Below are 15302 nucleotides of genomic sequence, written 5' to 3'. Positions count from 1 at the left end.
AACTATGGAACTCACTCCCACAGGAGGCAGTAATGGCTACTTGGGTGGCTTTAAAAGAGCATTAGACAAATTCATGGAGGAGATGGTTTCTAGCCATGATGGCTATGCTCTGCCGCCACAGATTTTCTGAATACCAGTTGCTGGAAACCACAGGAGGGGAGAGAGCTCTTGTGCTTAAACCCGGCTTACTTGCTTCCCACAGGAAGGGGCCAACTTGAATAAAATATTGGGGGAGCCCAGGTAAGCCCTGCCTCACATAACTGATTTCAAGACGTGGTGCACACATACCATTTGAATGGTGACTGATGCCCATTAACTGGGGGGGGGGGGCTCGTATATTTTATGGGGGGGCAAAGGGACTAGATGGGCCATGACTGGCCTGATCCAGCAGGCTCTCCTTATGTTCTTATTTCGTTCTTTCGCTATCATAAGTATATAAAAGGTAAAGGGACCCCTGACCATTAGCTCCAGTTGTGACCGACTCTGGGGTTGCGGCGCTCATCTTGCATTATTGGCCGAGGGAGCTGGCATACAGCTTCTAGGTCATGTGGCCAGCATGACAAAGCCGCTTCTGGAGCAGCACACGGAAACGCCGTTTACCTTCCCGCTGTAGCGGTACCTATTTATCTACCTGCACTTTGACATGCTTTCGAACTGCTAGGTTGGCAGGAGCACTATAATTTAAGAAGAATCTCTGGAGTTCTGAGCAGATGTTTCAGAGAGAGAGAAAGAAAGAAAGAGAGAGGGGGTGATTTGCAATCGCCACCCGACCTGCTCCTGGGGCCGCCCTGGCAGTTGCTGCAGCCCGCGCTCGTGACACCAGCGCGGGAGAGCAATGCTTATTATAGAGCCGTCTCCTCAGAGGCGCTTCTTGGGCGTCTTAACAACACACGGCGCTCTCTCGCGCCTCCCTCTTAGCGCGCCTGCGGCTTTTAACTCACCACCCTGGTGTGCGCATCTGCGCGTGCGCGACTTAAAATTAAGTCCCTTTCCGAGGTTCTGAAAGGGGCGGGAACTGACGGCGGGCGCGCGGGGGGGGGGAGGATGGACGCCGGAAATGACGCCACGCGCGCGGCGTAAACAGTTTTCCGAGACCCTGGTAACGGAGCGTTGGCCTCTTGTGGCCAAAGAGCGCCGAGCGGGCAGCGTCGGCTTCGGTAGCAACAGTCGGCGTCGCTCGCTTTCTCCGCTTGTCTTCGAGGCGAGCTCCGGGAGGGGAAGAGGAGCCCTCCGTGCGAGAGAAACGGCGGGGGGCGCTCCGCTCGGGCTCCCCCTTCCCTCGCGGGACCCGGGAAAGGGTCCCGCGGGGAGCGCGGCTCCCAGAACGGGAGGAGGAAAGGCGCCGCTGTGAGGGGGAGACGGGGACGGAGCGCACGAGACGCGCGATTCCCCCCCCCCGTCCTCTCGCTCGTTTATCCGTCGCCCCAGGGGGGAGGTTTTAAAAAGGAAACGGCAGCAGGAAACCTCCGAGGAGCCCGCAGGGGGCGGCTTGTGGTTACCTCAGGAGATCCTTCCCCGACAGCCCCATCCTTTCCTCCCTCACCTGGACTGAAGAGCAAGGACCGGGGAGTCTGGGGGTCCCTCACCCGCCTTCCCTCCCCACGAAGGAAAATGGTGCAGAAGGAGCCAGAGTGGCAAATAAGGCTGGGAGGGGGACGAGGGGAGACGTTGTGAGTGAGAGGAGGTAGCCGCGGGGACTGGAAGGGGGGAGGTGAAGAGGTAGTTTGACCTGCCCCCCTCTTCTTCTCTCCCCCTCACCCCCCCTCCGCCGTCCTCTTTGCCACCAGCATTAGCTGCTTTCCATCTCTATCCTTGTCTTTTTCCTCCGCCTGCAACCTCAACAACCCCCTCCTCCCCCGCCCTCTATTTTCGTGTCACCCTCGCCCTTCTCCTCCCGGCGCTTGGCAGAGCGGTTGGCAAGGTTTCTTTGCTGTGGAAGATGGCGACACCAGGGATGAGCTGGCAGCAGCACTACTACAGCGGCAGCTCCTCGGGGAGCGCTGGAAAATTCACCACCTCCACTTCCTCAGCCGCCTCCTCCCAGCTCGGCATGGAATATAATCAGGATCTCCATCTCAAAATGAGCAAGAAAATAGCGCAGCTCACCAAGGTAGGAGGGAGCCCTCCATCTAAGCATCTCTCCTCCCCTCCCAATTTGGTAGAGCGTTTGTTTGTTCTTTTCTTGCTCCCATTTTTTTAAAATAAAAAATTACAATTTTCTGAACCTTCAAAAGTGTGTGTTTAAAAGCCTTGCCTGCATTGGAGAGAGTAAAGTCTCAGTTGTGCTGTCCACTTAAATCTGACGAAATTTCTTATAAGAGAGGGCTGCATTAATTTTACAATAGCTGTTGTGTCTATTGCAGAGAGTACCTTGTATAGGTGATAAGGTTGTGTCTAGTGTTGCACTTATTTCTCTATATCCACTTAATAGAATAACCGTCCTAATAGCAATTATCATTGTCTCTCTTTAAGCATAAAAGTTACATCTGTTCATAGGGTAGCATTTGTGTGGAACAAAGGCTACAATCCTATGCACAGTCACTTGCTAGTCAACCCTATGGAACAGAATAGGATTTACTTATGAGTAAACATGCATAGGCTCAGGCTGCATGTTTTGTCTTATGTTTGGAATCCAGTTACATACCATCTTATGTGTTTAAATTGCTGTCTTGTTATAGCTCTCTGGCTTTAACATTGGTGCTTTCATTTATGCAAGTAGTAAGGTTTTTTTTAGCTCCTATTCTATAATTCTTTTTGCATAATAATTCCACAGAATGAATCACTCTAGAATAATTTTAATGGTGATTTAGATTGTTGACAACTTTCTTAAAGCCCACCTGTTTAATTTTAAGCTTTTCATTCCCCATAGCAGTTTACAAAAGGTAAAGCAATAAAATAACGTAATACAAAAGAAAGATCCAACAAAAAAGAAAAGCAGCAGTATTGTACAGCAAAAACAGTGAACACAGCAATTGTTAGATCTCAAGGGCAAACTGAAACAAAAAGTGTTTACCTCCCTTCAGAAAGCCAGCAGGGGGATGCTAATTAACTTTTCTTAGGAGAGTTCCATACTGTAGTATCAGGGCTGCTACAAAAAAGACAGGGCTCCTGGTGGAGGCTAAAATAGTCTGCATTTTAGATGGATTCCAGAGCAGGGCCTCTTTAGAAGATCCAAAGTAATGTACTAATAGCATTGGCATGTGAGATACAACTGGTGAGAGAACCAAAATTCCAGACTTCTTGTTCAAGTGCACTTTTCTGGCATATTTTAGTAAATATCTTACTAAAATCCACACCTTTCCTGCTCAAGTTGGCTGGCATAGAAGATGGGTCCACAGTCCCAATCTGGAGCTGGTGCTCCAGGCTGGAATCAGATCTGATGCTATAATATGATTCCGAGCTGATTCAGCCCCTCTACATCCCTGTAAATGCTCCGTTTGGGAGAGTTTCTGCATATTTCCACCAGCTTTTTCTGCTTGCTCATGTTTGATGTACTTGAGCTTGCTTCCTGAAATAATGTAATGTAAGGTCAGTGCCTATAAACCTTTAGCATGGAAGCATAGTAAGTTTGGGAAAGAAAAACAAAGATATAGATATTTCTTTATACATTACTCTAAAGCATAGCTGCCAAGTTTTCCCTTTTCTCGCGAGGAAGCCTATTCAGCATAAGGGAAAATCCCTTAAAAAAAGGGATAACTTGGCAGCTATGCTCTAAAGCCAGGAACAGTGTTCTTTAATCTTATTTAAGGATGGCTATTTAATGAAGTGCAAAACTTTATCTCAAGGAAAAAGAATGCTCAGGCTATCCAGCCTAAACTGGTAGATTTGGGGATGGGTTAAGGTGTATGTTTACCAGCATCTGTAAATGTATACAGTTGTAGTAATCTTTGTTCAAAACATTGTGGCAAGTTTGTTTTATGCTGATAAATCTGTGGGTGATTTGGTGGTTTTTGACAATTGTGTTTTGAAAACGTGGGAGATGGATGGTAATTTAGAGTAATAATAATATCTGTACAAAAAGGGATATGTTAAGTTTTATGTATATATGAAAGAAAGTATTTTATGCTAATGTAACAAATGCTTATATTAATTCCAATGACTGTTGGTCGCTTTGGAGTCTCTTTATATTTGTATGTGTTTTTTAAATGTATATCCTGCTTTTTACACATCTTGAATTGGCTTACAAAGACAAAAAATGCAGGAGAAATTCAATACCATACTTTTCCAGCCTTTCTGTCAACACAAACATTTTTGTTTGCCCAATGGAAAGATCTTTCCTCTCCTCCCTCTGTGTGCTATGCTGGGGGTTCTCCCAAAATTCCAGAGCCAGTTTGAAGTGCATGAGAGAGAGCAGAGGGAAGCCCCACTGCATTAGCAGAAGTCCTTGCATAGGCTTCCACTAGCGGGACCAGTTAGCTGAATCTGACCTACAATGTACATAATTTAAAACATCACAAAATAAGAACATTAGAACAGTCTCCTCATAAGAAGAAAAGGGGTCCCAGATGAGAGCAGAAAACGTACTCATTACAAAAATGCTTTGAAGAAAAGTTACTTGTTAACAGTCTGACTTTAACCTCCATTGATTTAGATTGGAGAAGTGTAATGGAGGATAGGTCTGTCAGTGACAATATTGAACATTCAAATTTGGAAGCAATATGCCTCTGAATAGCAGTTGCTATGGAACAACAGTAGGAGAGACCTATGCGTTCCAGACCTCTTTATGTATTTCCCTGAGATACGTGGTTGGCCACTGTGGGATGTTGGATATGATGAACCTTTGCATGATACAGCAGGCTCTTGTGTTAAAATACAATAAAGTGTATAGGAGGGCATTAACTTTGTAACTTCATCTCCATGCCATTTGAGGAAATTGGATGTTGTAAGTTATTAAAATGCACAATAGGGGAATTTGATGTGACCTGTGGGTATATGAAATAGTTATTTTGTATAGAGTTACAGCAAAAAGGTACTTGGGCTCTGTAGGCAGTGCCTTTCATCTTTGCTAAATGCAATGTAGTCAAGTTAGAGCTACCACAAAATGTTGTGTACTGCTGTTGTTCAGTATACGTTATTCAATTCCTCCCCCCCACCCCCCATTCAGCATTCTGTGTTTACTGAACACAGACCTCATTTGACTTTTTCTGGGGTTCTCCACCTTTTGTGGGTGTTAGTAACAATTTTTGTGTTACTAGGTCTGCTCATGCCTTTCTTTTGTATGGTTTTAGCTACAGATGTGATGGCATTCAGATGATTTAACTGAAAATAGAAGAACTGAGTGAGACTCCACAATAAAATGTTAATTATGTGTGGGATGTTGTGTCCTCTTGCTTCTTCCCCATTGAACATTTTACTACTTTGAGTTTTTGTTCCTTCAAAGATTCAACTTAGCTAGGTACCGTAGTTGCCCAGAGCAAAAACCCCTTTTGCCTGAGAATTGATGGCTAGAAGCCCTTGAAGATGCAGACTAGACTGACTGTCAGCTGATTGGATCTACACCCTTGGAAGTTCTTCCTGTCCAAGTGTGGAAGCTGCCCAGAGCAAGAAGAGCTTTCCAGCAAGCTACATTGATAGCAACATCACTTTCTAGCCTGCAGTTTGCCACCCCGCACATACAAGAACCTCCCTGCAGAGTCTGCAACTTCCTGCCTTGCAAGCCTTGGTTCCCCCTTGCTTCCCTATGCTTCCTCTGAGACAGAAGGCACAAGCACCCTGTAATATGACATCCGCGCCCCCACCCCTGAAATATTAAAACAAAGTCCTGCTTGTTTGAGGTAGCCATCAGCCACTGCTGAAACTTGCTTTTCCTCTTTGACAACCTTGTAGGCCTTCACCTTTCATTCACTCATCCCTCTCATCCATATAATTTTGAACTGATTGTATTACAAATAGTAATATTATAGTAAGAATAGCAGAGTGAACATGAATACAGTATATACACTATACAGTATATGAGGTTATTCACAAAAAATTTCAAACTGAATTGACGAAATCATAAGTGTATGACATATGCTTTCTCTCTGCTTCTTACCCCTACCTTTTGTGCAACTGCACACATAAACAGTTGTTGGTTTAAAAAAATAGGCAGCAAAAAGCATTTTGTACTTCTGCAGATCTCAGGATTCACCAGCCCTGCTGATATCTCATGTGTGGATGGTGCTGTTTTGGTTGCAGCACTCAGTATATAAGATGAAGATGTCACAAAGTCTACACTGGAATTCAGTTCCAGCAGATTTTAAGCCCGCTCACATACTAAACCTGCCCTGAATTTGGTGAGCAAAATCCTTCTTGCAAAGGTGTGGTCATTTCTTGTATGCAGTGACTCTTCACTATCAATGTGCATGTTTTAGGTCCAGTGCTTACACACTACTCTCCTAATGAGGAAACATTAGGAATGAATTCTTCTCTGGTAGCCTTTCCTCAGTCACCAGTTGTTGTAGGCAAACTATCCTGGAGGGTTTTGCAGAACTGACTTGTTTTGTTCTGCTCTGTACTCCTGGAGAGGAGAGGAATGAAAGCAGCAGTCCTCAGCTTTATTTATATATTTATTATTGTATCAAATTATAGACTGCATACTATTTGAAAGATCTCAAGGTGGGCTGAGCTTTATTCACAGTTGGTTGGATCCTACATATTGTGACTTGATTTTTACTTTTGGAATGGGCTTACCTGCTTGCTACAAAACCATACCCTCATGGATGCTCATGAGAATCAAGGAACAGCATGGGATGCTGTGGGTTGGGTGGGGAGCTGCAGTTGGATGGGCAATAAATGAGAATTAGGAACCTCCATGGGGAGAGCAGAATTACCTCTTGTTCTGCAAGCAGCCCAATCCAGTATGTTGTTGATGTTTAGTCGTTCAGTCGTGTCCGACTCTTTGTGACCCCATGGACCATAGCATGCCAAGCACTCCTGTCTTCCACTGCTTCCCGCAGTTTGGTCAAACTCATGTTCGTAGCTTTGAGAACACTGTCCAACTATCTCGTCCTCTGTCATCCCCTTCTCCTAGTGCCCTCCATCTTTCCCAACATCAGGGTCTTTTCCAGGGAGTCTTCTCTTTTCATGAGGTGGCCAAAGTATTGGAGCCTCAGCTTCAGGATCTGTCCTTCCAGTGAGCACTCAGGGCTGATTTCCTTCAGAATGGATAGGTTTGATCTTCATGCAGTCCATGGGACTCTCAAGGGTCTCCTCCAGCACCATAATTCAAAAGCATCAATTCTTCGGCGATCAGCCTTCTTTATGGTCCAGCTCTCACTTCCATACATCACTACTGGGAAAACCATAGCTTTAACTATACAGACCTTTGTAGGCAAGGTGATGTCTCTGCTTTTTAAGATGCTGTCTAGGTTTGTCATTGCTTTTCTCCCGAGAAGCAGGCGTCTTTTAATTTCGTGACTGCTGTCACCATCTGCAGTGATCAAGGAGCCCAAGAAAGTAAAATCTCTCACTGCCTCCATTTTGTCCCCTTCTATTTGCCAGGAGGTTATGGGACCAGTGGCCATGATCTTGGTTTTTTTGATGTTGAGCTTCAGACCACATTTTGTGCTCTCCTCTTTCACCCTCATTAAAAGGTTCTTTAATTCCTCCTCACTTTCTGCCATCAAGGTTGTGTCATCTGCATATCTGAGGTTGTTGATATTTCTTCCGGCAATCTTAATTCCGGCTTGGGATTCATCTAGTCCAGCCTTTCGCATGATGAATTCTGCATATAAGTTAAATAAGCAGGGAGACAATATACAGCCTTGTCGTACTCCTTTCCCAATTTTGAACCAATCAGTTGTTCCATATCCAGTTCTAACTGTAGCTTCTTGTCCCACATAGAGCTTTCTCAGGAGACAGATGAGGTAATCAGGCACTCCCACTTCTTTAAGAACTTGCCATAGTTAGCTGTGGTCGGCACAGTCAAAGACTTTTGCATAGTCAATGAAGCAGAAGTAGATGTTTTTCTGGAACTCTGCCCCTTCGAAATCCAGCTTGTACTTCTGGGAGTTCTCGGCCCACATACTGCCTAATCCTGCCTTGTAGAATTTTAAGCATAACCTTGCTAGCGTGTGAAATGAGAGCAATTGTGAGAGAGAATGAGAGTAATAGTTGGAGCATTCTTTGGTACTGCCCTTCTTTGGGATTGGGATGTAGACTGATCTTCTCCAATCCTCTGGCCATTGCTGAGTTTTCCAAACTTGCTGGCATATTGAGTGTAGCAAGTTTCCAGTATATGAACCTCATTTCTCCCACCACCTCTGTGACACATGAAATACCCATAAAAGTTTGAATAACTAATGTCAACTATTGCTGTACCAGGGCTACATGAATTAATGGTAACTTGTGCTTTAAACATAATGGATGTGTTCCCAAATATGTTAACTTCAAATACATGCATAAAGTTTATTCAGGTTTGTGTAATGTTTCTTTGTCTTTCTTGAGAGAAGAGGGGAAATAAATACTTCTTGTTGTAGAATGAATCTTTGTTCCTTTTACCAATTAATGTATTGGAGTGGAAATGATGGCAACTTGCCTGGACTGTAACAAACATTTCAGACTGACAGACTTGTCTATGTGAAAATGCTTATGATAGAGCTCCTTTCTTTTTTGTCTGTAGTAGTTAGGCTTCAATAAGTGTAGACAGTTCACCCAAATTTCAAAATAATAATTGCATTGGTCTGTAATAACAATGCAAAAAGTGTATGACATCTTGGAGACCCACTACCTCTGTATAATAGTAGGATCTTTTGTCAGGTCTGAGAAGATGGAAAGCATAGGTTTTATCCAACCAAGTCACACTCAGAGTAGAAGACACATTGAAGTGCATGGACCAAAGTTAGTGGAGTTTCTGTGGGTCTGCTGCTCTGCATATCACTAACAATGGATACATAAAATCCTACAGTTTGCTGCTGTTCATGCTCTAATACAGCATAGCATTGTTTAATTCTTTAATCTGCTGTTTGTACAAATTAGTTTTGAGGAGGAGTTCCAAAGTCAGCGAAACATTGCACTGCCGGAGTTGGGTGGACCATGTCACCTTTTCTTCTTCACTGCTTTGTCTCATCTGCTACTTGCTCACTCCTGTGGTTTAGGTTCTCAGTTTCTCACTCTGAGGAAAGTGCCCTTTCTCAGAGTGAGGTATTATGAGCAAGGTCACACAGCACCATGAGGTGCTGCTGTTTTGACACAACAGTGCCAGATTTACTTTTTAGAAGTAACTTTTTCTTCAGAGTGAGGAAAGGACTGTGCTGCCAAGTTAGTGCCAGGCAGGTAGGAGGAGGTGGCAACAATGGTGGATGGCTGGGTGTGAGCAGTGGCAGTGGTGGTCTGCTAGTCAGGGCAGACAGATGGTGAACAGGGGTGCAATCCACTGCCCCCATTCACTGTCTGAACCTCATGGCTCATAAGGCCAGGCCTGACAATCCATTGCAATTTCTGTCAATATATCTTTCACCATAAAGAGCTTGATTAAGTGTGTTTCATCAACCAGGAATACTGGCTTAAAATACACTCTGCTGTGTCAGCTTCAAACAATGGGTCATAAATTTGCCTTGTTAACTAACCATTGTTTTAAACCAGGATCACTGCTTTGTACATAATGCTAAGCCAAACTTCTTTAAAAGCAAAAACTTTTGTGGATGTTATTCTGCTGTCTGCATGGGATATGGGAGTGTGGAATGTGCAAGCTCAATGTTTCATTTGATTCATGGAGGCTCATCCACATAGTGCCAGACCAGGCATCCCCAAACTTCAGCCCTCCAGATGTTTTGGACTACAATTCCCATCTTCCCTGACCACTGGTCCTGTTAGCTAGGGATCATGGGAGTTGTAGGCCAAAACATCTGGAGGGCCACAGTTTGGGGATGCCTGTGCTAGACTGGTTTATGTGAACCATCTATGCATCCACAGTGTGTGTCCTCTGCTTGCACATTGCATATGGCATGCACACAGGTCCATCTGTCTAATTTTCATTTGTGAAAATCCATGTAGAATCCTTCATGTAATTTACAAAGGAATCCTGTGCATGTTGGCAGAACCATTGCTGCATTAGCAAGCTGGTGATCACAGTTCAATGGGTACAACAGCGATGAAGTGTGGGCAACTGGTCTCTATTCCCAAACTGGTTATTACCAACCTAATGCAAATGCAAGTACTTACAGTATGTACTGCCCACTTGTACAAGTTTCTCTGAGTCAAGCCAATTAGTATTCTGCACAGTTGTACAGTGGTGCCTCGACTTAACGAATTTAATCCATTCCAAAGGCACCTTCGTAAATCGAAAAATTCGTAAGTCGAAAAACACCATTGGAAACACAATTTCCCATAGGAATGCATTGGAAACAGAAAAATTCGTAAGTCGAAGCAACCCTATCTAAAAATTCATGAGTTGAAAAATCCCTATCTAAAACCACCGCGGTTTCCCCCCGGATGTCGAGACATTCGTAAGCGTGCGGTCATTACCCCCATTCGTAAGTCACAAAATTCGGTTGTCGAGTCATTCGAAAGTCGAGGTACCACTGTATATATGCAGAATTTTAATGAGCATGCATTTTCTTGGGTCAGCTTCTTTTAGTAATCAAGCATTCTGGAAGCCAAAACTTCTATGTTTCTATGCTAAGAAGATAAATACAAAACAAAGCAGTGTGAAAGAAGCTTCCTTGAATTTATCTACTTCTGTGCTGTGGTTGAATATCTATTGTAATCATATGGATGCTTATATCCTCAAACAATGGTAGGATTTGGGTCAGAGAGTTTCCCTAAGATATCTCTCCCCCCGCAAAAAAACCCCATCTTTACAGCATAGATTGCTTCAATGCACAAAAACCTTCCAGAAATATGTGAACAAATGTAACTTTTTATGTTCACTTTTAAGGTGTTTTGTCAGATATCATGCCATGGAGTCTCACAAGAGAACACTATCCTGGTTATAAGGCACTATTATTTGTAATGCCCCAAAACTTAGATTGAGGCACACACCTTTTGTTCCATATTCATTTATACATGTGGTGGCAAGGGGACAGTATGATTCACAGGGTTCCAGTGGCTTAGCGCAAATGAGCAAATGTGCCTGTTCCTTCAGGAAAGATTAGAGCTACAGTGCTCCTCCCACAGCCCTACTGTTTTACTAACTGTTGGGCTAAGCCATAGTAAGGCTTAGCATTTCAACCATACCCAGGTTTTTGTCTTTTCTGCCCCAGACAAACCACAAATGATAAATTAAGAACAAACCTTGGTTACAGCTAGGGGTGCATATTCTAGAGTGAAGTGTGCATAGAAATGCATATATAGTGGTACCTCTGGTTATGAACTTAATTCGTTCCAGAGGTCCGTTCTTAACCTGAGGTACCACTTTAGTTAATGGGGCCTCCCACTGCCGCTGCGCCGCCACCACACAATTTCTGTTCTCATCCTGAGGTAAAGTTCTTAACCTGAGGTACTACTTCCAGGTTAGCGGAGTCTGTAACCCAAAGTGTTTGTAACCCAAGGTACTACTGTATTTCCAAAAATAACAGGAACATGCATTATATCAGGAAAAAATGCTTTGCAAAAATAGTATATTAGGCAAAATCCTATACACAGATTTGTACATTAGGAAAAATCTAAACTAAAATGCTGATGAGTTTCCCTGAGAATGTTTTTTGAAAAATGAGAAACTGAAATTGACATATAAAAAGGAATAGAGGGGGGAATGGATTTGGGGAGTTAGCAAGGGAATAATTTATAAATTATGTTACATATGATGGGTGAGGAAGGGACTCACAACGTTGTGATGAGGGAGGCAGAATATTATTTACTGAGATGTATAAAAAATAAACCAATGCTGTCAGTCCTACACAGAGTAAACCAACTGATTGTAAGGGATATTGGCTAAGGGAGCAATCCCTATGCACAAGAAAGGGGCATAAAACAAATTGTTGTAAATTAAGATGGCGTAAATTTACACCAGATCCAAACCCCAATCACCAATGGGACAACAAAAGCTTTAGCTGTCACAAAATGCTATGGATCATCTTACTGAACTGGGCCAGAATTTACTGAGCTGTTGGAAAAACTTCAATATAGGTTTGGAGGTTTGAGATTCCCCTTCCTACCTTTTCACCTGCGTTACAGCTCAAATCTTTATACAGTATGTGCACCCAGAAGTAAGTCCCACTGAGTTAAATGGGGCTGATTCTCAGGTAGGATAGCAACCTCAGTCACTTTGCAAGTTTTACATTTACAGAAAACAGGTCTTTTGAAAGTCCTAACATGTTGGCATTATACCTCAACACTCTGGAAAGCATTTAAAAAGCAATTTGAGCCAAATATTCTGGATTGTCATCCTAGCAGATTGAGCATTCACAAAAATCATTTGAAAATTAATTATGGGAGTATATAATCTCTAAACATCCTTCATACAGTTTAGTTTTCTTTATACTGCTGCAAGTTTTACTTTTTGTTTATTATTAATGATGTTTTATATTCCATTTCACCCAACAGTTTTTCTAATATTCTATGTTGGAAAGTCTAAATAGTGTGTATTATCAAATAGTGTGAAACCCAAAGCAATCATGTTATCTTCTTGCTAAAATAAACGTTGGGAATGAAGTATCCTATATATTTAAATCTCCCCAAATATGTTTTCTTGCTACTTGGAACAATAAAAAGTATATTATTTGACATTTTTCCTACCATTTTGCAAGGGAAAAAAATCCAAACAAAAGAAGACTGTTGAGATTACATCATTAGTTTGGTAGGCATAGTGTAATTTAAGTCTCAGTTTTGTTGTTTGTCAGATTTTCTAACTCAGTGGATGAAAAAGTTATATCCTAATTGTTTAGGTACTGATGACATCAACAGTTTATTTAAAGAGAAAAATTCACTGCAGCCTTTGCCACTGTTTTATTTCCTACCATCTCTTAAAACAATAAGCATGAGCCCTGAACGTGGCATCATCTCCTTCAGTCATGTTCTACCTGTCTAGCTATGCTTTTATTTTGTGCCACAGAAGTGACAGATAACTGGAATTCAATATGATAATTTTAATATTATAATCTGATTTTTGTCATATCTCTCTTCTCACTCAAGGTAACATCTGGCTAACATTTGTTCTAGTAGCTGCTCCAATACTATTATAGCTTGAAGTTGAATGCGTGTTTATTTTTAGTTCCTGTCTTGAATGCTGCTCAGTAACATACTAATTAACAAAGTAATTGCATTTTATGATTATCTGCCAGCTACTTTTGTCTGCAATACCATGATAAGTTGCATTTTTTTCAATACAACTGAGTAGATAACCTTAGCATTCATTTATAAATATCACAAGGAAACACAAAATGTGACTTTGATGTGACAAGATCAGACATTAAGATGAGCTGTTTGCCAAATGTCTTTACAATCCATTTTTTTAAAACATAATTTTTATTGGTTTTACAAATTACAAAAAACACATTTTCCACCTTCTTCCCATCCCCCTCCATGGGTCCTCCCCTGCCACAGGAGTATCCCATGCAGGTGAACAGTCAGAGATGGTCCATTTTATAATTGGATTTCTGTCCTCCTCCCCCTCCCCTGCCCCAGAGCCCCCCCCCTGCCACCAGAGAGCTCCAGAAGATCAGGGCAGGGAGCAGGAGGGCATCCATCCAGCCATCCATTCTCATACCAAAAAGAAAAATTCTACACCCAAAAAAAGAAAAAGAAAAAAAAGACAAAGAATAAAAAAAGGAAAAAAAAGAACAAAAATAATCTTTTTCCACTCAACATTGATAAACCATTTTTTGTGGGCTTCCCCAACCTCCCCCCTTCCCCGGTTTTCATCCCTATTTTATCCTCTTTAACAGTTTCTTAATCTATAAAATAATTACCTTTATACCTCATACAATTTTAAAGCTTAACTTTTATCATTTTCACCAAATATCTTAATCACTAAAAATCGAACTCCAGTTTTTCTTCCCGTGCCTAATTTCACCCCCTCTATAGACCTCCTTAATTTAAGCTTTTTCCAAAATCAATTCTCATTTAAACTATACCCAATCTAACCTTTCTTCCCCAGTTTCCGGCTACGTCCCCCCAATCCAGCAAGTTCCGTGGTCAGCAGTCCAGTAGTAATCCTAATGATCCTGATTATCCATCCTATTAATCACAACCCCACTCTCCCTTCATCCCACCCCCTTTTTCCAGTGTTTTACCGTCCAGGCCTCCATACAACCCCCCTGAGTTTCTCCCCTTCTTTGGTTATTTTTTTCTTCTTCCCTGTGGGCATTCTGAAGTTCCTGTAAATCCAATCGTACCCTCCTCAAAAGAGGGGCACTCCACATGTCTTTTTGTAAAAAAAAAGTCATCTTTTCCTTCGTGGTGAGCTTCATTTTGTATTATATTGTCACAGTCGTCATCATCATCTTTACGTTCCAAATCACAGTCACCATCATTGTCAAAATCCTCCAAATCACTGTCACTATCGTTTTCACACTAGTCCTCCTCAGTTTCAGTAGCTTCATCCTCTAAGAAATCATATTTCGCAATCACCATCTGAAATTGTTGCCTTAACTCTTGCTGTTGTGTGTCATCTCGACATAGTCCTATTCTTACTTCCCACAGGGTTGTCAAAACAATCCGCTGGAACTCAGGCGAATACCTTTTTGTTGACATAGTTCAATCCTGTCAAGGTCAAAACTTGTCACATGGGGTGAAAGATGGTCACAGTTGTTTTCTCGACCCCATTTTAACGAACTGGCTGCATTCTCCAATTCTTAATACATAAAATCCAAACTAATATTTCAAAAACCAAAGATTCTAAAAAGTCCAAAAATGAAAATAAAATTTCGCTATAAATCCTAATCGGCTCACTGGGCTGTCTGGGCTGCCGGCTCCTGGGGGGAGGAAAGGTCTTTCTGAATCTTTACCTCTTTCTGCAGGGCGTTTATATCCACAGTCCTTCTCCCCCTTTACCCTGCATCTAGGGGAGATCTTTTTCAAACATGAGTTTGACCAAACTGCGGGAGGCAGTGCAAGACAGGAGTGCCTGGCGTGCTATGGTCCATGGGGTCACGAAGAGTCGGACACGACTAAACGACTAAACAACAACAACAAGGGAACCTTTTAAATTAAAATCTTCTGTTCGCGGCTTCGGGTTTTTGTTTACTGTTTCTTAGATTGCCGGTGGGGGGGTGGCTTCCGTTTTTTTCCCCTCTCTCCCAAATCCAAATTAATTTATAATCCAATCTTTTGGGGTTACTTACAGTCTTGTTTCCGAATCGTTTTTTCGAAAGAATCCAGCGCTCTTCGGCTCGGAGCTTCTCTCCGCCAGGTTAACGCTGTTGTTCAAAATGGCCCCCACGACT

General features: G+C 42.5%; 1 protein-coding gene across 6 annotated transcripts in view; it reads left to right on the top strand.

Moving 5' to 3' along the window:
* Positions 1 to 1120: 1120 nt before the first annotated feature.
* The window catches only part of FAM184A (family with sequence similarity 184 member A), a 68529-nt gene continuing 54347 nt past the window's right edge, over positions 1121 to 15302 (top strand). For all 6 annotated transcript variants that reach the window (XR_015948949.1, XR_009557336.2, XM_088666055.1 and 3 more), the window contains exon 1: positions 1121 to 2110. Coding sequence is in view for 4 of the 6 variants with exons in the window: in XM_088666055.1 (XP_088522181.1) it covers positions 1940 to 2110 (171 nt within the window). In the remaining 2 variants the exon portion in view is untranslated. The remainder of the gene's footprint in view (positions 2111 to 15302) is intronic.

This window comes from Zootoca vivipara, chromosome 3 (genome assembly GCF_965207765.1).
Source record: "Zootoca vivipara chromosome 3, rZooViv2.hap1.1, whole genome shotgun sequence".
NCBI lineage: Eukaryota > Metazoa > Chordata > Lepidosauria > Squamata > Lacertidae > Zootoca > Zootoca vivipara.
This window is presented reverse-complemented; position numbering and strand designations above follow the sequence as displayed.